The following is a 22,196-nucleotide window of genomic DNA, read 5'->3' as shown; positions in this document are numbered from 1 at the left end:
TTATCAAATCATTCTACACTAATGTAACATAGAGATGACTCAAGTTATCTCCCAACGAATGTAACGATAGAATGATAATTTTAGAATCGTGTTATTTTATGATTTCGGAATTTTGCTATATATGGAAATGGGGAATTTAGATTTTTAGAACTAAACCTAATAATTGAATAGTAATGCAAGTAATGAAAACCTAGTCTAACATAAATTGTGATTGCAAGGAATTAAAGAAATCACAAAGCAAGCATTAAATGAAACTAAGCATGAAATGAAATCTAGAGTAATTAACAAAACATCACTAATCTAACCTAATGATATCCAAATGAAGAACAAACATCACTAACATAAGCATTGCATGAAATTAAACTAACCTAATTGCAACAATTAAAATCTAAGCTAAAGAAACATTTCTGTCAAACACCTCATGAGCATAAATCAAAGAACCCTAAGTGCATGCAAATTTAAACATGGGAGGCTATCATTTTTACAATTCATTCATCAACCAACAAGAACAAAAATAACACATCAAGAAACATAAACCACATACGAAGAGATTAACCTAAGCTCGCGCTTGCAGAGAGGATGAAGTTGGAGAGACTGCTATCTGGAATAGATGAAGAGCTCTCCTCTTCTAACCGGAAGAGGATAGGTAGCCATGGTATTGCCGGAAGGGAGTCGATTCTCCTCTTCTAACTTGAAGAGGGGAAATAGACGGGCTACTGGTTCAGAGAAGCTGCAGTCTCGAAGTGTTGACGATGAGCTTTCCTGCTCTTCTAACTTGAAGAGAAGGGAGTGGGTTGTCGAAACCCAAAGGGGACTAATCGGAGGTGGAGGAAGCGAGTTCTCTTCTAACCCAAAGAGGAGATGAAGATGGGGTTGGAAGAGCTCATCCTCTTCTAATCCAAAGAGGATTTACAGTAGAAAAGATGGAGTTTTGGTTCCTTCTCTTATAACCCGAAGAGAAGTGGCCAGAGGTGAGGATGGCGTGAGATGATGGATGGTGAGAAAGAGAAATAGCCTCTCCTTTTCTAACCCAAAGAGGAGAGATGAGGAGGAGAGAAATGGTCGGCTGATGAGATGGAGATGGGATGTCAAGAGAGAGCTTCGCGTCGAGTGCCTTTTTGTGATGGTGAGCTTCTGTCCGTGTATGAAAGTTGGAGGAGAGGCGATAGTCAGTGAGGGAAGGTGGTGAAGAGGAAGGCTTGGCCGACGGCAGTGATGAAGGATATGGAGGCTGCCAACCGATGGATGGAGGAGAAGGGAAGCGGTGGTGGTGTTGATGGCCTCCCAAGAAGAAGGTGTCCCGAGTAGAACCATCAATTTGAATTGGGTCGATTGGATTTGCCTGTCCTACCAAATAATTTAAACGGATTGAATTAAATTTTATCAATTCATTTAAAAGTGAGTATAGGTGGGCCGACTTGCTTGGGCACGTGACCCATGTAGGTCAACCTGCGATGGACTTGGGTTGACTTGAGGGTTGAGAAGAAAAAAACAATGTTGAAAGAAATTTTTTCTTAAATAAGTAGAAGAAGCGAGAACAAGAAATTTAGAGTTGTTTGTTTGGTGTAATTAAATTTTAGAAAAATAAATATGATTTCTACTCTTCATTGAGGAAAAAATCAATAAATCATAACCAAATAAAAATTCCAAATCATTCATCCTACCATAATTTCTTTATGGACAGGAATATCCAAAAACAATAAACACACAAAAATATTCTTAATTACAAATCCATGAAAACCATATGCCCTAAACTCATCTAATTTGTAACATAATTTTAATTTTTTTTTTCAATATTTTTCGTATATTTTTTCATTTTTGGTGGGCTCGAGGGTTGACCCACCTAACTCACAACCCGTCATGAGTTGGGTTGAGGATTTCCTAACTCACCAAGATGATAGGTCGGCCCACCCCATCCTACCAAATCACTGACCCACTACAGGCCACCTCGTTTTGCTATAGATCAACTTGTCCGGCAGCTCTAGTCCCAAGGTAAATTAGTGTGATGTTTTTTATTGGGTTTTAGCTATTGAGTTTTAGGTTTGATGGAAAGAGTTGATCCATTAGGACATCAAGTGAATCCGGATTTTTTTTTTTTTTTTTTTTTTTTTTTTTTGCTTTATGGACTTATATCCGAGTCAAATGGATCCAGATTTAGGTTATATGGTTGAGGAGAGTGGTGGTGAGATCTAGATACATTAAGTATATGAAATTATGCTTTTGAAATTGGGCTTCAGTATTGGCTTTTGAAACCGTTAGAAGGTGAACTCTTGATTGGGTTGGATGAACCCAATTTTCCATTGAACTAAGCTTCAATTGATTTGAACCTCATCCGATTGAGTCGAACCAGCCCTCCTTTCTCCAAGTGAACCAACTTCAATCGAGTTGAACCAGCCCTCTAAATTGCTGAACCAAACCAAGATTGAATCATATCAAGATGAATCACCTCTCCTTAACCTTAGCAATGAGTTTAATTGGTTTGATTAGACTCATGTCCATAACTCTCCTTCAATTTCCTACAAAACTATGCAATAATGCTAAAATTTGGGGAAAGATTATAATGAGTTCCAAATAGATCCTACTCATAAAACATGATATCAATCAATAATTAACCATACGAGAGGATAGAAAATGTCAAACAATAGAGTCAAAATAATGTCAAAATGCTAGTTATCATTAGGCAGGGGAAAGTCTTAATTGGAGGTTAGGCAAGGTAAAGTCCAGATAAGTCTATGGTGTTGGTCCCTTGGCGGCTGGCAAGAGAGGGGCAACTGCCCTGCAAATACGAAAACACCTTTCTAAGATTTTACAGTGTAATTAAAACTAATATTTGCATAAAAGGAATTAAGAAACTAATTAAAAAAAAAAAGGCACCGAATTTACTTGGTTTACAATCAGGAGATTGCTAATCCAAGACCTTGAAAAGCGCACTAAGATTCTCCTCTAGGCGGAGTAGCCTCTTATAACGTTGAAGCACACAATTATAAAGCTAAACAAAAAAGGAATTGATTACAAGTGTTGTTTTTAGCTTCTAGGATCAGGGTTGTATTTATAGGCTTGATCGGGAAGCCTGGACGCGGATAGAATTTTATTTGCGTCACAACAGTTCACGACACATGTCGTTTTGATAAAATTTCTGGTCCGAGCGCCCGGAGCCATTCCGGGTGCCCCGACCGAGTTATCCCAGGGCATGGCCAGGGCGCGTACCGGGGGCACCCTAGCTACCCTTGGTGGTCTTGGCGCCTAGATCAAGTCCGGGCACCCGGACCAACAAAGTCAACTCCAGTTGACTTTTTTAGTCCGGAACTTCTGCTCCGGTTCCGCTCGCTTGGGTCCAGGTCTTTCACTCCAGTTCCTCTCACTTGGGTGATTTCGGACATCCATAATAGGGCTCACCCGAACTCATTTTCCGGCTTCTCGTTCGCCAACGTACTCTTCCACAGTACCTCGTCCCTCGGACACATCGAACCCTTCGACTCTCTCTCGTACCATCCTTTTCGCTAGCCGCGTCTTTCATTCAACTTCTTGTGCTCGTAAGTTCCTGTACACCTAAACATAAGGCATCAAAATAACAAGACCTAACTTAACCTGGTTGATCACATTAAAACCATCACGGGGTACTTACATATGGAATAGGATGTCTGGCAAGGGCAAGTCCAAAAAGGCCAAGGGTGATCAAACTTGGCAAAGGGAAATAGGAGGTGAAGTCTTGGAGGAACTCCGAGCATGAAGCCTAGTAGGTCAAAGATCAGGTAGACTTATAGGAGTGTGACTTGATACTAAAGGAGTGACCCTAGGAGATAAAGTCTTAAAGGAGTGAACTCTAAGTAAAATGTAAACCTAGTAGGTCAGGTAGACTTTATAGGATTAGATTAGATTGTTTGCTTGTATTTGTATGTGTATCTTGCAGGAACTTGGAGCTGGAAGCAAGACTGAAGAAGCAAACAAATGTAAACTAGGCACAGCTAGACCAAGTCCAAAGTGAACTAGACTTTACTCGTATCAAATCAGACCTAAGACGAGAGATGGTAGTGGAATAATAAACAATACTAATATAATTTATTTTTACTTGGTTCATAGTCTATGTTGCTAGTCCAAGGCCCGCGATCATTGATCGCTTTCGTTAGGCAATCCACTATCAATTCATCAAGTACAAGAATTTGAATATATAATACAATTAACTAAATAATAAACGACAACAAAAGGAGATCCAAAGTAGAGAATTATTGTCGATGCAACGTTTCGACATTGTAGAAGAATTTTGGAGTAGTGCGAAGATTGTTTGAGTGTAGAATGATTATATTAAGCTATTGGTCAAAGGCTTGTTTTGTAGGTCATTCCAAGCACATGGACCAGCTCCAGGTGCCTCCACTAATGCCTATCTGATCCACCTTCATTGCTGAGTTATCTAACTCCAGACACCTAAACCACTTCTAGACGCTTACATCGTTGGTGTGGTTGCATTTAAGCGAAACTCTATCCGAGTCTCCTTTATCGCTTCCCGAGCGCCTAGATGCCTCTCGGGAACCTAGAAGCTGGCGTGTGCTAGTCAATCAGACTATACTAACTCAGCTCCATGCGTGGCTGAGTTTAGGTCTATCTAGACGCTTGGACCCACTTGGGGCGCCCGTACCTCCGATCGCCCGGATCTCTAGTCACTTTATGCTAGACGTTCGGTCCTCCATACCCATTTAGACTTCCCTCCTGGTATACTTCATCTGCCAAGTCTTCTATCCGATCCCACCAATTAGGACTTTCTTGTCCTTCTACTGACAAGACTTCCTTATTGAGCTACCTGCATACTTGGTCAACATCGTTAGATTACAACACAGCTTAACTTTGAATCCTTTATTAATATCAAAATTAAGTTTGATTATTTAGTATTTGTAACACCAACAATCTTTTCCTTTTTGATTTATGACAAAATAGTTCAAAGTTAAGTAAAACAATCATAAAGAAAATATTTTTAAAAAATGCTCCCTCTTGATCTATCCCCCTGAAAGAAATGTTTACCCAACCATATGTCTAACACTTATGTACCTGTATTTACCTCCCTCCATATCAGTGAGACTTCCTTAGGGGGTCCATTAAGACAATGGATTTACCTTTTTTTAAGGGATCTTTGACAAAATACTTAACTTTTGCCCCCCCCCCCCCCCCCTTTTTTTTTTTTTTTGACATATATCAAAAACTAAGTTCAAACTAGTTTTAGAAACATTTCGAAACACTGCAAACAGAGTTTTGAAAAATAGTTTAAGGTATAATTGTCAAAAGAAATTTTGAAAAATAGGGCAAGATCAAAATTTGAAAAATATGGCAAGATCAAATTTTGAATAACACTTTAAGTCAATACCTTTAATCATACGTTTCAAAAAAAAAAAAATCAAAGATAGACAAGTTTTGAAAATATTTTCCAAGATAGAAAATTTTGAAACCTTTAAAAATGGGCAAATTTTTGAAAATATTTTCCAAGATAGAAAGATTTTGAACACTTATTAAATCTTTAACAGAAGATTTTTTTTTAATTCTAAGTCAAAGAGGGTTGTAACTTAACTTGAAATAATATTGAAAATGAAAAAATAACATAGGCATGAATCCTAGAGTCCAAGCATGATTGATTTGAAATTAAAAAAAAAATATGACTAACTTTAAAAAATAATATTTTTGAAAGTAACTCATCTGTTTTCTTTAAAAAAAATATCTAATCTTTAGTTACTAATTTTTTTGTAATATTTTATTTTTTATTTTTACAATTCCATTTTGTTGAAGGGTTCTAGGACATGAGAATTCATGGTGATAACCATTATTTAGACAGAATTTAATAAATCTATAGTTTTTAAATTCTCCTCTATAATCACTTCTTATTCTTTTAATTTTTACTTCTTTTTTATTTTCTATTAATTTATAAAAATTATTAAAAATTTTAAATATTTCATCTTTAGTTTTTAAAAATTTTACCCAGATGAATCTAGAGTGTTCGTCAATTATTACTAAGAAATACTAGTTTCCACTTAGTGACTTAGCCCCGTGCGAATTGAGCAGGTCAAAGTGTAGAAGTTCAAGTATTAGTTAGTTCAATTTAGATTAGTTGATTCGAGTTGATTTAGTCTATTTTTCTTGTTGACAAATATCACAGATTATATTTTCTAATTTTTTTCTAATTTAGATAGACCTCTAACTAAACTATTTTGACTTAATTTTAAAATGAGTCTTATGTGAGTATGACCTAGTCTTTTGTCGTAACTTAGTTTCTTCTTGCTGTGTCAATAGACACTTAACTGAGGAGTTTGGTAGATTAATTGTGTTTATGTTATTTCTCTTAATTACCTTAAGTGTTCTTTAAGGATGTTTAATATTTTTAATTAAGCATCCAAGGTTTCAGAAAGTTATTAAATAGCCATAATCAAGCAATTGATTGATAATAAGTAGAATAAACTCAAATTTATTAACTAATAGAATTTTTCAAATAATGAAATTTGAACTCAGTTCGATATTATCTGTTCTGATTACCTTAAATTTTTCATTATTGTCAAATGCAACTGATCCTGAGTTCTTATGTTTTAGTTTGGTGAATTTTAATTTGTCTTGAGTCATGTATCTGGAGCATCCATTATCCATTATTCATTAGTGCAAATTTTTTATGTTCCTACATATAAAATATTTAATTTGGATCCAACTTAAAGGGATTTTAAGATAGGTTGATTGATTTCAACTCCTTATTTTCCATCTCACTCATTCTAGATTATCAAACATGTTAATCCTATCAATTCTTTGTGAGATGGATACCAATGTAATCAGTTAGATTTGATTAATTAGATTTTGGATTAATTTAGGTTAATTGAGTAAGGTTTAATTGAGTTTAGTTGATTAAGGTTTAATTGATTAAGTTAATTTTGTTTAATTTTATTAAGTCTTAATTAAGTTAATTTTGTTTAATTTTATTAAGTCTTAATTAAGTTAATTTTGTTTAATTTTATTAATTTTTAATTAAGTTAATTTTGTTTAATCGTATTAAATGTTAATTAGGTTTTTGTTAAAGTGGTTAAGGTTGTTTTAATTGATTAAGGATTGTTTAATTTAAGTTTTACTTGAGTTTAAGCTTAACTTAGGGTAGGTTTAAATTGAGGTTGAGTTAAAATTATTAAATTAAGTAAAATAAGAATTGTTTTAGACTTAGGTTGATTAGGAATTAGATTAAATCAACTTTAGATTAACCCAATTAATTTCATTTTAAGTAATTAATTAATTTTTCATAATGATTAAGTTTAATTAATTAGATTATTTTGAAATTAACTTAGTTTTATGTTTAAGTTAATTATTTAACTTGGGATTATTGGATTTATTAAATTTTTGTTGAATTGGATTAAATTAGATTTAAATTAGGTTTGAGTTAGTTGGAGTAAGTGGTTTAGTTAATTAAGTTAGATTTTAAATTGATTAAGTTAATTTTAAATTAGTCTTAAAATCTATTTTGTCCTTTTCTAAGTTATACCTTATAGGTTTTGTGAGATAATTATTCATTTTATCTTTATCACTTTAATTTGAATTTTAAGAATTGACTAACACTTAAGTTAGATTCAAGTTTAACCCTTGATTAAATAAGTGCACATTTTAAGTTTCATCTTCCAGTCTATGGTGAGGCACAGGGCTCTTCTTAGGTATCGCAGTAATGACCATTTCTGAGCAAAGCTGATTCGTAAAATTGGGCACTTAGCAAATCAAGTGAGAAACACTGGTCTAATAAATAGTGTAAGATATGGCGAGGTAGCTTCGATTAGTTCCATTTGATTAAGTAGCCCAAGCAAGGTATGTCTTATCCTACTTGACTCGTTAGACTAAGATTTCCTAAGGTACTATCATCTTGTCCCACCCTAGTACTAGGTTGGACAAGTCTCAATTAAGCCCAAGTCCTTTTCTAACCGTTCTAAATTAAGCATAAAAATAAGTATGTAAAGAAAGATGTAAATCAAACAAATATGTAAGTTCATCTAACAACAAATATTGTTTCTCTATTGGCTCCCCTTAGATTATAATTTCAATAAGGCATATCTAGGCAATGAATATGATCCTTAGGGATCCAATATTGATTTGGTTTAGTTTGATTAATCAAGCTTAATTTACAATTGATAAATATGATTTGAAACGAGTCTTAGTCTTATATCCTAGTCCGGATTAATTGTATATAACCCTTTATTTTTCAAGTATCATATCAAGATTTTTAGAGCCCATGGTGAATCATTCCAATGATTCTTTAAGTTCTATGATTTGAACTTTTAGAGTGAAATTTTCTTCCTTAAGTTGTTGGACTTGAGTTGAGATTCTACTTTGAACTTGTTTAGTCAAAGAACTTAGGTTCATCTCATCCTTAAGGATTGTTGCCTCCTTTTGAAATGACTTGACCTGGACATTATTCTTAGCTAATGTTTGCATTAAACAGTGAATCATATCATATAATTTTTCAACTAAAGGAGAGCATACCTCATTGTTTGGTTCGTCTGAAATGGATACAAATCTGCAACTTGTCTCAGACTCAACTTCGGATCCAAATTCAAGCTTAGACTCAATCTCGGCCAGATGTTCTCATGTCTGTAGTGCAAGGAAGCTCGCTTGAGCTTATTCTTCTCTTCCAAGTCTTCTAACAAAGATTCATTTTACATTGCTTTCAATGCCTTCTTTCTTCATTGCTTCTTGGCTTCTTTCATATTTGGGCAATTTGCCTTAAAGTGCCTCTTTTTGTTGCATCCATAGCAATTCATTTCTAACTTGCCTTTCGTAGTTGGATTTGGACTCAACTGCTTGACCTTTGTTTGGATCACCTTCTTGATTTCATATTTGATGAATCCCTTCTTCTTCTTGTATAGCTTCCCAACTAAGTTGACTAGCTTGGCAGTACTCTCATCATTATTTTTTGAATCCAATTGATCTTCAGATTCAAGTTCAGTTTGGTACTTTTTTCTTGGCTCCTTTATCTTGATGTTATCTACAATCAAAGTCCTACCTTTCTCAACCAGGAATGCATTAGTCTGCTCATGTAACTCGAATGCAGAAAATAACTTATCTAATCTAAGAATTGAAATATCTTTGAAAACCTTGTATGCATCTACCATAGATATCCACAAGGTGTTCTGAGGAAAATCGTTAAGTGTATACCTGATAATATTGTGGTTTTCTACTTGTTATCTAATTAAGTTAAGACCATTGAGCATATCTTGGATACAGGTGTGAAGCTGGCTTTCTTATTCTCCTTCCTACATTTATTGTATAATTCATTTAAAATTAAGTCCCTTTTGTAAGTACCCTGTGGTAGTTTTGATGTGGTCAATCAAGTTAAGTTAGACCCTGTTTGTGTTTGATGCCTTGTATCTAAGTGTGCAGAAACTTAGGAGCACAAGAAGTTAAGCGGCAGACGCAATGGATGAGAATGATGGCATAGGAAGCGAGCTAATGGGATCACTACATCCGAGGGACAAGGAACTATGGAAGAGTACACCAATGGACGAGAAGCACGTGCGTGACGTTAGAGGGATGAGAAGCCAGGGAGGAAGTCTGCTCAAAGAGAATGTTGGAGTTGGATTCGGGTGAGCTCAACTCCGGTTAACTGGAGCATCACTCACACCAAGAAGATCAACTAAGAAGCTGATCTACCTCAGGGAAGCACCTTTAATGGCTTGGAAGGCGTCTTCCATGAATAGTGTCAAAGGCGACTTCCAGCCTATTAAAGGCGCTTTTAAATGACCATTAGCTAAAAATAAAATTTTATCTTCGGCGATAAAACTTGTCTTATGGAAGACGCCTTGGACCTACTTAGAGGCGCCTTTAAACAGCATATAAGATATTTCAAGAGCTATAAAAAAAACCTAGAATTAGGAATTAAAATATAACTTGAATAACAACTTCTGTATTCATTTTTTAGTTTATTTCTGAGCTATCAAAGAGTGTAAGAGGTGTGCTCATGTAACTCGAATGCAGAAAATAACTTATCTAATCTAAGAATTGAAAGATCTTTGAAAATCTTGTATGCATCTACCATAGATATCCACAAGGTGTTCTGAGGAAAATCGTTAAGTGTATACTTGATAATATTTTGGTTTTCTACTTGTTATCTAATTAAGTTAAGACCATTGAGCAGATCTTGGATACGAGTCTGAAGCTGACTTTCTTATTCTCCTTCCTACATTTATTATATAATTCATTTAAAATTAAGTCCCTTTTGTAAGTACCCTGTGGTAGTTTTGATGTGGTCAATCAAGTTAAGTTAGGCCTTGTTTGTATTTGATGTCTTGTATCTAAGTGTGCAGAAACTTAGGAGCACAAGAAGTTAAGTAGCAGACGCAACGGATGAGAATGATGGCATGGGAAGGGAGCTAACGGGATCACTGCATCCGAGGGACAAGGAGCTATGGAAGAGTACACCAGTGGACGAGAAACACGTGCATGACGTTAGAGGGATGAGAAGCCAGGGAGGAAGTCTGCTCAAAGAGAAGGGCGGAGTTGGGTTCGGGTGAGTTCAACTCTGGTTAACTGGAGCATCACTCACACCAAGAAGATCAACTAAGAAGCTGATCTGCCTCAGGGAAGCACCTTCAATGGTTTGGAAGGCGTCTTCCATGAATAGTGTCAAAGGCGACTTCTAGCCTATTAAAGGCGCTTTTAAATGACCGTTAGCTAAAAATAAAATTTTATCTTCGGCGATAAAACTTGTCTTATGGAAGACGCCTTGGACCTACTTGAAGGCGCCTTTGAACAGCAGATAAGATATTTCAAGAGCTATAAAAAAGCCCCTAGAATTAGGAATTAAAATATAACTTGAATAACAACTTCTGTATTCATTTTCTAGTTTATTTCTCAGCTATCAAAGAGTGTAAGAGGTTTCTCCGCCTTCAATAAAGAAGATTTTTTAGTGCTTTCATCTGTCTTGAATTAACAATCACCTAGATTGTAACCCAGTAAACTTCGGTCTTCTTACTTATTCTTTTAAGTTGTTATTATTTTTATGCACTTTATTTTTGTTTAAATTAATTTGCATCCTTACTAAGCAAAGTAAGAGATATTTTTTTTAAACTCTGATTTCAGGCAATTCACTCCCCTCTTATCGGCCTACCGGGACCCAACACATTTCCGGTAGATCGGGATGTGCGATTCTCTATTGGAGAAGACCATATGTGCAATTCTGGTAGATCGAGATGTTTGATTCCCAAAATCCGGATGTGTGATTCTGTAGACAGCTCTACACCTGGTAAGTAGACATAAGTCACTGGAGAAGAGTGACTAAGTGTGGACGCGTCCCCGTTAGAAGGGGCAGTAGGCGTCGATCCAATTTAGGTTCATTTCATATTCCTAAACTGAGACCTTGACTAGATCCTGGTCTCGGGGAGACAGAGTCTAATTACTACTTAGTATTATTGTGCTAACACTTGTCTTGTAGGTTATACTTGTTTTATTGGACTAACATATTTTGCAGGGCAAGAAGAACACAAATAGCCTCGGGTGAACAGTACCCGAGGCGCCTTCCAGGAGATGGAAGGTGTCTTAGCACTGTTCATGGAAGGTGCCTTCAATGCATGGAAGGCGTTTTCACATGATCATAAAATTCAAACTTCGTTGCAGATAAGGACCGGGCTGCGAGATCAGATTTACCACATTGAAGGCGTCTTCAAGGCTTTGGAAGGTAGCTTCCATGTTCAATAAAAGGAGTACTTGCCCAAGCCATCACATCCATCACTAATACAACCTTCTACACTTTTGATTGAGATTCTGACTGCTTCGGCTTTCTGCTGCTGTATTAAAGAAGTATATCTGCCACCAAGCTACCCTTTCGAGCTATCCAACCATCTTCGGTAGACCGATTGCAACACAAGAATGTGCTGTAAAGTATTGATAAATTTAAATAGTATTGCATTCCTTATATTACTGTTTTAAAAGGGAAGTGTAGGTTGTTACACTGTCTCTATCTTTTGTATTTGATTACCTCTTCCGGCGGTTGCGGAAGATGCGTTTAGTGGATTACCTATCGATAGGTCCACGGGATATGGGTCTTGGAGTAGAAGCCACCGAAGGATCTGAACCAAATAAAATCGACCATATTTGTTTCTGTCTTCTTACTAGTTTTGTAATTTCTGTGTTTTTCTGCTGCGTACTTTGTTTTCAAATTCGAAAAGAACAAGTTTTTCAAAATCATGTGATTCACCCCTTCTCATGTACGACTCAATCCAACAGGATCCTCTAACCTCATTGTTTCCTCTCGATGTCTAGTCCTCCAGACTCGTCAACCTACTAGATGTCTAATCTTCCAAACTCATCTAGACTTCTCGCCAAGTGTATTTGATCTGCAAAGTCTTCTGCCCAGTCCCACTGACCAGGATTTCCTTTCCCAATCTCATTGACCGAGACTTTCTTACCCTGTCCCACTAACCATGACCTCCTTGTTAAACTAGCTGCATACTTGGTCAACATCATTAGATCACAACACAACTTAAGTTTAAACCTTTTATCAATATTAAAACCAAGTTCGATTAACTAGTACTTCTAGTATCAATAATTTTTTTTTAAAATTAATTCATTAATTAGTATATCATTATTAATTTTTTTAAACTAATTTTATTATCAAGTGAAGTGGTAAAGTATAAAAGTTGTAAAGCATATTTATCGAGTCATGTGCCTCAATCAAATGACTCAATTCTCGATAAAAAAAATTTCAATAGTTAAAGAGACAGATGAATCTTGTGATATGTATACTAAATAGTGGAAATAAGGAAAAGAAAGAGTTTCAATATAAGGATTATGAAATTGAAGAAAATTAACTTATATTGCAAGTTTGTCATGTATATTAGCAAAGTCTATGATATATATACTTTTCATAAGACTTATAAATAGAATTTTGAATGTCAAATCCATCCCTATTTTAGAGAGTGAATTTCATGAGACTAAATCATTAACAATGGTCAAGCACTATAGCAATAGAAAATGGCTGAAAAAATTATGAGGTAATTAAATATTGAATCTATTATTAAAGTCATTGATTGTTTCTTTCATGAGAAGACAAGATAACTGGGCAGAGTGACCATATACTAAAACTTGAGAATAGGTATCACATGAAAATGGATTTAGTTGTCAGTACATCTCATTATCAAAGAAGAGAATGTACCAAGTAATTATATGATCGGACTTGGTACAGGTATCAGATGTGAGAACAGATCTAATTATCAATACATCTTGTTATCAAGGAAGGGATCTAGTTATTTATATGAATATGCTATACTCTTACTGAGGTTTGTTGTACAAAAACAAATATTGGGGTAACCAAAAAGTCTAGGTAACATAGTACGAACTATCATTCTTGACTGATAGATAATTAAGAATCAAAAAAAAGAGGGGGAAAGCAAAATGGTGAAAAGGGATGATCGTATCTGAATGAGGGAAGCTGAAAGCTGGGGATAAAGTGATTATTGATGGGATGAAAGTTCTCAATCCTGTAAAAATAAAATTAAACCAGGGAAGGGATCTCTAGTGTTGGCCTCCGACACTTAAGTTAGAATCAGGAAGAGAGAATGAGTAATCCTGAAATAGATAAATCTTTACCTTTCCTCATACCTGGCTACCCTTTTATACCTTTCTTTGTGATCGTTCATCTGTCCTTATTTAATGATATTAATTGCTAGAGGAAGACTTCTTTGTCTTAATTTCCGTATATTAATGATAAATGGATTGTTCTTCTTTATCTTGGTTTCTTCATATTTAATGATAGACGGAGTGTTCTCTTTTATTTTCTCGTCCCCTCGTATGTAATGTCATTCCTTGCGTCGGACTGGCGGTTAAAGCGGCTCATTTTCCTGCCAACCGAAACAACCGGCTACGAGTTTGTCCATTCGTTCGACCTGCTCATGATGGTCATTCGTCTGACCGACTGGGTGATCCGCTCGGCCACTCTTTTGTCGACCGGGATAATCAGACAACCACCTTTGGCCAAGGCTCTTTCCGTAAGCCCCGACGTTGATCTTCTTGACTTTGATCGACACCGTATCAACTGACCCGTGACAAGTGAACTCTCTCTTATCGCCGCATCAAGGGAGAAGATAAATATTTAACTTGATCAAAGATGTCATGACTAGTTGATATTAATTCTGGCTAAAGAAACTAAGGGGGTGTTTGGTTCTTTCCTAGGAATAGGAATCGGAATGGGAATCATTGTATTGTAGAATGAGAATAGGTATAAGCATGGATATCACTCTTAAAAGCAATATTTGGTTACTTGCATGTTTTCTATCGGAATAAATCAAAATTTTCTTTTTTACCCTTAAAGGAAAATAAGAGAAAAAAATAGATGTGAGAGAAAGATGAATGTGAGAGAAAAATATGATGAAAGAGAATGATGAGAGAGAAAGTATGATGAAAGAGAAAGTGTGATGAGAAAGAATGAAGAGAGAGAAAGTGTGATGAGAGAAAATGAGAAAAGAGAGTGTGATAGGAGAGAGAATGATGAGAGAATATGAGAGAGAAAATATGATATGAGAGAAAGTATGATGGGGGAGGATGAAGAGAGAGAAAATGTAATGAGAAAAAAGAGGAGAGAGTGTGTGATGAGAGAGATTGAGGAGAGAGAAAGTATGGTGAGAGAAAAAGTGTGATGAGAAAAAAAAGAGAACAGTGAGTGTAATGGGAGAGATTGAGGAGAGAGAAAGTATGATGAGAAAAAAGAAGGAAGAGAGTACAATGGAAGAGATTGAGGAGAGAGAAAGTATGATGAGAGAGAAAGTGTAATGAGAAAAAAAGATGAAAGAGAGTGTGATAGGAGAGATTAAGGAGAGAGAAAGTGTGTGATAAAATGATGAAAAAGAAAATATGATGAGAGAGAACAAGAAGAGAGAAGTGATATAAAAAAAAATAAATAAATATATTTTGATATTTGATATTAAGGGTGAAAATTTTAATTTTAGGTAAAGGGTATTTTTGGAATAAGAAAATATTTTGATTGATGAAAATAAGGTAATGACTCATTGAAGGAGAGGTACATGGGAATGAGTCATTACCCAATTTCAAGGATTCATTCCCTTATTTGTATTCCTATTCTTATAATCCAAATATTAACAATGGCAATCAATAATTCTCATTCTCATTCCCCACTCCTATTCCCCTTAACCAAACGCCCCCTAAAAACTTACTTGAAAATCATGCAAATAAGGATGTTAAGATAAACATCTAGCTTTAGCATGATTTGCAACTCATCACAGCTTAGATGCAACTACCATAAAGGGATATTCTTAAACGCCTAAATCCCTCTTCTTTTCTACACTCGCTAGGATTCCCATGATAAAGATGTCCATTCACCGAATCCCCTCACTTTCTCACCCTTTTTCCAATGTATATATGTAACAACAATATAGGTGTAGGGGCAACGCTAAAAGATCTATAGCTCTAGCCAAAACTACAAATCCAAAAGTATTCAAACAGTTGAACAATCTTCTAAATGTTGGGTAGTTACAAAAGACTATAGAAAAAGGAATAAACACAAGCACGGAGGAAAATAGATCAAGATTCAAGATTTTTTAGTGAAAAAGTGAAATTCGATTGTTCCCACTAAATATTCCAAAAAACTTCTCTAGATCCTGACAGATAATGTCCTTCCCCTAAATTGTTGATATATCATAGATATATAGACGAGTAACTATATGATTTTGTCTTCATAAATTCAAACTATTATTGATGAGGAAAGAAGGATTGGTGAACCTACACCTTGTCAATCAACTCAATAAATGCAGTCTGAGTTGACTAATATGCAAAACCATTGCGGATAAGATTTTGAGATTAGCATTTGCGTTGATTGATAAATTGATTTGATTTGATTTGACTTACGTTCCACAACTTGATTCTATAAATAAAATGTGGACCATCTTCGTTGAGATTACACTGGAAATATATTGAATTTGAAATTACATAATTAAAATTTAGTCTTAGGACCTAATTTGATAATCTCAAGTTGTTAACGAGACTAGTTCGTCCAAGCTTCGAGTTGTTCAAACACCAGTGGGATGTTGTTGTTGCTGAGCTGAGTGCTCCCAAGTGCCTCCCGAGCCCAAGTGGAAAGCGGAATGCCAATGTTGAAGTCAGCCAAATCATCCGACTATCGAGTTGCTAAGTTGGGAGGGTTGAATGCTGAGACAACTTGCTCAAGTCGTTGAGCGCTAAGCTAGCTGAGCGTGGAATTAGCCAAGTTGCCATTGAGTGCCCCAAATAGGCCTCTATGTGCCGAGTAGGGAGAGCTGTCGAGTTGCATGAGAGGGTAGATGAGTACCAAGTAGGGACGCCAAGTTTCTCCTCCTTTAGAAAGAGAAACTTCATCCATTTGGGGAAGGGCAGGGTTCCTCTAGTCCCAAATTCTTGGACCAATCCTGGTCCCTTGTTTATTCATTGGTTGGATGGACTGAACTCCATCTGTTTAACAGGTAGGGTCCAATCCACCCACCCAATGAATAAATAGGGTCTCTTCTGGTCCAGAAAATTCTGGACCAGAGAATATGACCTCCTTAGGGAATAATTTCGTTGCCCATCATTGCCATCAGTAACAGAGCTAGCTAAACCCAATGTAATTTCTTTGCCAAACTTATAATCAAAAGCATCATGGCCCAACTCATCTACTTGGGGAATGATTGCTCTAGAATATGAAAGATTTCACTTTGAATATAGCATGTTATATGTTAGAACTCAAGCTATTATAGCATCCACCTCAATTGCATTTGTCTTGTGTGTGCTATTCCTTTACTGCATGAGATTGATTTTTCAAGACATCAACAAGTAATAAATTCTTAGATTTTTGACGATGAAAGCTTTGTATAATATATACCAACTATCATGGGCTTGTTTTAACATCATTCCCATGTGAGACACTTAAAAAATTTACCCTTGCAAAGTTACTAAGTCTAACTTTTTAGTGAGTCATAAACAAGAAAGAAAGAGAGACTGAGAGAGAGCTTATAAATAAGATTAGGAAGTAAAGAGCACTTTCTATTTATTTTTTTAGCATAATTACAAATGAAGGGCAAAAAGTGCTTATAGAGACGCTTCTCAAGCATTCAAACATTTATAATCAATTTGATTCCAAGAGATGGTTAGATTAGTCATTTTTTCAAAAAAAAAAAAAAATACAAGTAATGATAGTAGTGTAGAAATTAAGATGCTATTCTATATTATTGGTCATGCTTGTGGGGAATTAGTTCGTATAGTGTTAGTTTGTTAGTTTTAATTGTTTAAAAAAATTAGATTATGGTAAATAATTTATAGTTGCTAGCTATTTATTATGATTAATAATTATTCTTAAATTATCAGCCATTCTTGTAGTGAATTGCTTCGTTATTATATTTAACTATTTAGGAGTTTAAATTAAATAAGAAAATTAGTAAATATTAATTAGATTATTGTAAGACAATTTTTTACGGCAGTGAATCCACGCGGCAATGTTTTTTTGTTTTGTTTTTTTGAAAAATAATAGCATGCGGTAGTGAATCATTTTTTTTAATACAACAATTTAATAAAAATCAGAACGCATTTTTAATAAGGAAACAACAAAAAAAAAATACAAATAACCAGGAAATTAATAAGGAAAAAACAATGCAAAATAAATAAATAAATAGCCAATTAAATGGCTGCGCCAACCTAAACGAAGAAATCTAGTGCAACATAAAAAAACAAAGAGCCACCGCGAGAGCCACGGCGACGGCACCGGCAGGCGCCCGCGCAGCAGAGGAGACGACGACAGGGCCGGTGTAAGGCGCAGGAGCCGGCGACGCCGTGACCCCCCTCGGATCCGGTCGGGAGCCAACGCGGACGATGAGCCTCTGGCCTGCCTCGCAGTGGCCGGGCTCACCGCTGATGAAGAAGAAGAGGCCGCTGCGGTCGAGTGCCACGGTGGTGATGCCGCTGGCGAACTTTCGCAGAGGGTTCGCAGTGTAGCACTTCTTGTAGTCCTCCTTCGTCACCTCCAGCAAAGAGTCGTTCTCGTACTTGAAATCTACATATATATGCAATTAATTAATAATCATATGCCGATAATTAGCTTTTGCGTGAAACAATTAGAGCGGCAGCAGAGGATTAATTAGTCATAATTGTAATATTACAGAGGGAATCTCCGACTCGGAAGCGGTTATGCGAGGCCCAGTGGTTGTAGTTTTCGGCAGCATCGCCGTTCGGCTCGGTCCAGCCCTTCTCCCCACCCACCCGGAACTTTATGGCAGACACCGTCGAGCGAAGCAAAAGGGATGCCACAATGAGGACCCAAACACTAGGGAGAGCCGCTATCGCCATTGATGATCGAACAAGGATCGAGCTAGACAGGGCTAATCAACTCCTTGGAGGAAACAGAGCGACGAGGAAATATAATGGTGGCTTCTGCGGTGGTGCTGAATGCGTTAAATAGAGAGAGGAAGGTGTGGGAGTGTGGGGGAAGTGGATGAGGTGGAGGAGCGAGTGGGGCCAGTACGTGGACATTTATTAAATATTTTTTATTTCATAATAAGTATTTGACCATGATGTTTCTTTGTTAATTTGTTAGATTATTTATAATTTATTATCTATCAATTACCTTCCTAAATCTATCTATCAATTTATGCTTCGTAAAATCTTCTTCTTCTTCACAATTTCTTCTTTTAAGAAGTTAGATCAACATTGTTACAAATAATTATTAAGAAAATATCAAATTATTGAGAAAATACAAATAAGTTAATTATAAGCGTTTATATAGCACACCTTTTTTTTTTACATTCATAAATGTTTCTCTATTTTTATGTAATTGTTTGTTTATATGATGAAATAATTGTTTCATTTCAAATTAATATTCTAATGAATTTCTCAACCATTAGTTGGCACAATTTTTTATTTGATTATTCAAAAGTAAACTAATCATTATAAATCTTGATTATGAGCAAATTCACCGAGACAAAGAAGTTCAAGATATAATGTTGTGTGAAAAGAATTAAAAATTGTATGATCATAGGCACTTTTGTAGGAATGAAAAGGAATATATGTTTTTTAATTTTTATCTTTTGTAGGCAATTATTTGAATGGATAAAAGAATGCATTATATATATTTTAGTCTGTATTTTTTAAAAAATATTTATTAATACTGGAAATACAAATAAAATTTAAATTATTTACCAAAATAGACCTTTATAATTTATATGTACTAAAAAAGCTTTTATAATTGTTTTTTTAATGAAAAAGTTGAAAGGATTACAATACATCAATAATAAACTAACAGATGCATCTATAATAGAATTTAATTATCATCATACTTTAAAGTAAAATTTGAAAATCAAATTTATCATAAGAGCCGTTGATCTTACTTATCACCGTAAAGATTCTTACAATGCAGCAGGAGACTTCTATAGGATTGGACGACAACCAAAACTTGGTCTCAATGGATAAAGAGTCCAAGGAAAAAGAAGTTCTCCAAAATCCTTTTGATTTAAGATGCCTAAATCAAAGGAAGCTTTTCCTAATATATCAAGCCCATCATACGGATTATCCATCTTAAAGTTCATTCATCATTAACAGCCCATTAATATTAATGAACCGGGTTAACGGATTTACCCATTCAATTCATATCCAACATCTTAAACCCCTTTATACATAATACATTAGATCATTTAATTGAGGTTTAATTTTCTTAATGACAATTAGTTATGTGCGTGTTAATTAAGGGTAAGCCCATATTATAGAGATTTAAGATCACCAATGTGGACTTAATCCTTCAATCTCCTATTTGGACTATACTTGATCCCTTTTATACCACATAATCTCAATTGAGCTTAACATGCCAAAACTTTTATAGGTTAAATACCCCTTTAAATAATCTAGTCCATTAATTTAATTAATACATGACTAAAAAAGTTAGTTATTACAACTGTAAAAAAAACTCAATAGTAATTACAGTATTAATATCATTAATAATATAGATCAAATATAGATTTGTAGTACAAGAATGATACAGAATGTAATTTATAAATGTCCATTCACAATAAGTCCTCTTTATGATCTAAATATGGTCCAAATCATATTTACCAAAATCTAATACTAAACTACAGTGGTAAATCATAATTCAACCTTATGACTCAAAAGTCAAAATTGAATCTCACTTCATATTTATAAAACCGTATGCAAAATTGTAATAGTAAATTATGATGTTCATATGTCATCAAGTCAAAACTGTATACACATATAAAAACTTTAGTATGTACAATAAGCCAAAAATACATATGTTTATTAATAGAGTATTACACCAAAATACATATTCCTACAAACTTGGTACTTCATTAAAAGGAAGAACACTCATATTTAGCACATGCTAATGAAACATCTTGAGTGACAACCCTTGGTGAACAGATCTGCTAATATGGAATCTATCCTTAAATGCTCTATCATAATTTGATTGAACTCTTTGCTTAATTGTCAAAAACTTTATGTCAATGTGTTTAGACCTAAAAGATGACGATAAACTGTTCCTAAGCTCTGATACCAATTGAAAGGATTGAGATACATCAATAATAAACTAAAGAATATATTTACAATAGGATCTAGCTATCATCATGCTTTAAGGCAAAAACTGAAAACTGAAACAATAGCTAACAATGGGCTAACCTGTAATGACCCGACCGCTCGGTCCCTTGGGCGGCTCAACTGGCGACCCCTTATGTCGTCGACCGATGACTCTCGGTCGTGCCGTTACTCACTAGGACTTCCCACCCCTGGCCAGTGGATTTTTTGCCTTCCCCAAGATTCGAACTCTAGACCTCCAGGCTAAGTACTAGAGTTTATGAATCCTGGTAGCCAAGTGAGTCCGCTCACTTGGCTACCAGGATTCATAAACTCTAGTACTTAGCTTGGAGGTCTAGAGTTCGAATCCTAGGGAAGGTAAAAAATCCACTGGCCAGGGATGGGAAGTCCTAGTGAGTAACGACACGACCGAGGATCGTCGGTCGACGACATAAGGGGTCGCCAAATGGGCCGCAAGTTGGGCCGCCCAAGGGGCCGAGGGGTTGGGCCGTTACAATAAAAAGGCGTCGCTCACTTGGCTACCAGGATTCATAAACTCTAGTACTTAACTTGGAGGTCCAGAATTCGAATCCTGGGGAAGGCAAAAATCCACTGGCCAGGGGTGAAAAGACCTTGTGAGTAACGACACATGCCCGAGGATCGTCGGTCGACGATATAAGGGGGCCGCCCAAGGGGCCGAGGGGTCGGGTCGTTACATAACCTGAATCCATCATAAGAGTCATTGGTCTTACTTGTTGTCATAGAGATTCCTACAATGCAACGGAGGTCTTTTACAGGATTGGGTGGCAACCGAAGCTTGGTTTCAATGGAGAAGAGTCCAAAGAAGAAGAAGCACTCCAAAACCCTCTTGATTCAAGATGCCCAAATCAAAGAAAGTTTCTTCCTTATATATCAAGCTCATCTTGCATGGACCATCCATCTTAAAACTCATTTCATTAATAGCCCATTAATGTTAATGAACCGGATTAACGAATCCATACATTGAATCCACATCCAATATCTTAAATCCCCCACTACGACAAAAATGTTAAAAAGCAACACCACAAAGACAACGATTTATGGATAAATTATTGCGAATTTGGTCAAATACAACGGTATTTGATAAAATCATTATCTTTGACTTTATTCGTTCGTCGTTTTCCCCTTCACAGTTAGACTTATAAATGAACCAAGCGTTCGTGAACAAACTTGGCGTTTGACTTGGTAAGAGTTTGTTTATGTTCGTTCATTATACACAAGATTAATTAAATAAATAAGCTTGAACAGCTCGTTAAGCTAAACAAATAAACTTGACCACAAATAAGCTTGAACAACATTCATGAACAATGTTCACGAATTATATTCATTAATAAAACTCTTTTTAATATGCTAAATAAATAATAAAATAAAATAAATAAATTTAAATTACCAAGTTTAATAACCAATCAAACAACTAAAAGTTTCAAACAATCAAATAATTTTGAATTGAGAGTTTGATAACATCTAAACGAACCAAGCTCAAGCCAAATTTCAAATAAGCTTAAACTCATAAAAAAAATAAACCAAGTCAAGCTTGAACAATCATTTCAAAAGTTTGGTTCATTTTAAGCTTAGCTCGGCTCAGTTCAGTTACCTTATCAAATAAGGTTGAACATCCCAAAGCTCGGCTCGGCTTA

At 35.5% G+C, this 22,196-nt stretch overlaps 1 protein-coding gene across 1 annotated transcript; it reads right to left on the bottom strand.

The window, feature by feature from the left end:
• Positions 1 to 17,660: 17,660 nt before the first annotated feature.
• Positions 17,661 to 18,294, bottom strand: LOC121979911 (mavicyanin-like). Its single transcript, XM_042531888.1, has 2 exons — positions 18,108 to 18,294; positions 17,661 to 18,001 (listed from the first exon to the last, which is right to left on the bottom strand). The coding sequence occupies exons 1-2, from the start codon at positions 18,292 to 18,294 to the stop codon at positions 17,661 to 17,663; spliced, it is 528 nt and encodes a 175-aa protein (XP_042387822.1).
• Positions 18,295 to 22,196: the final 3,902 nt, after the last annotated feature.

Source organism: Zingiber officinale, chromosome 5A, assembly GCF_018446385.1.
Source record: "Zingiber officinale cultivar Zhangliang chromosome 5A, Zo_v1.1, whole genome shotgun sequence".
Taxonomy (NCBI): Eukaryota; Viridiplantae; Streptophyta; class Magnoliopsida; order Zingiberales; family Zingiberaceae; genus Zingiber; species Zingiber officinale.
Note: the sequence above shows the minus strand (reverse complement) of the source record. Positions and strands in the feature narration are given on the sequence as shown.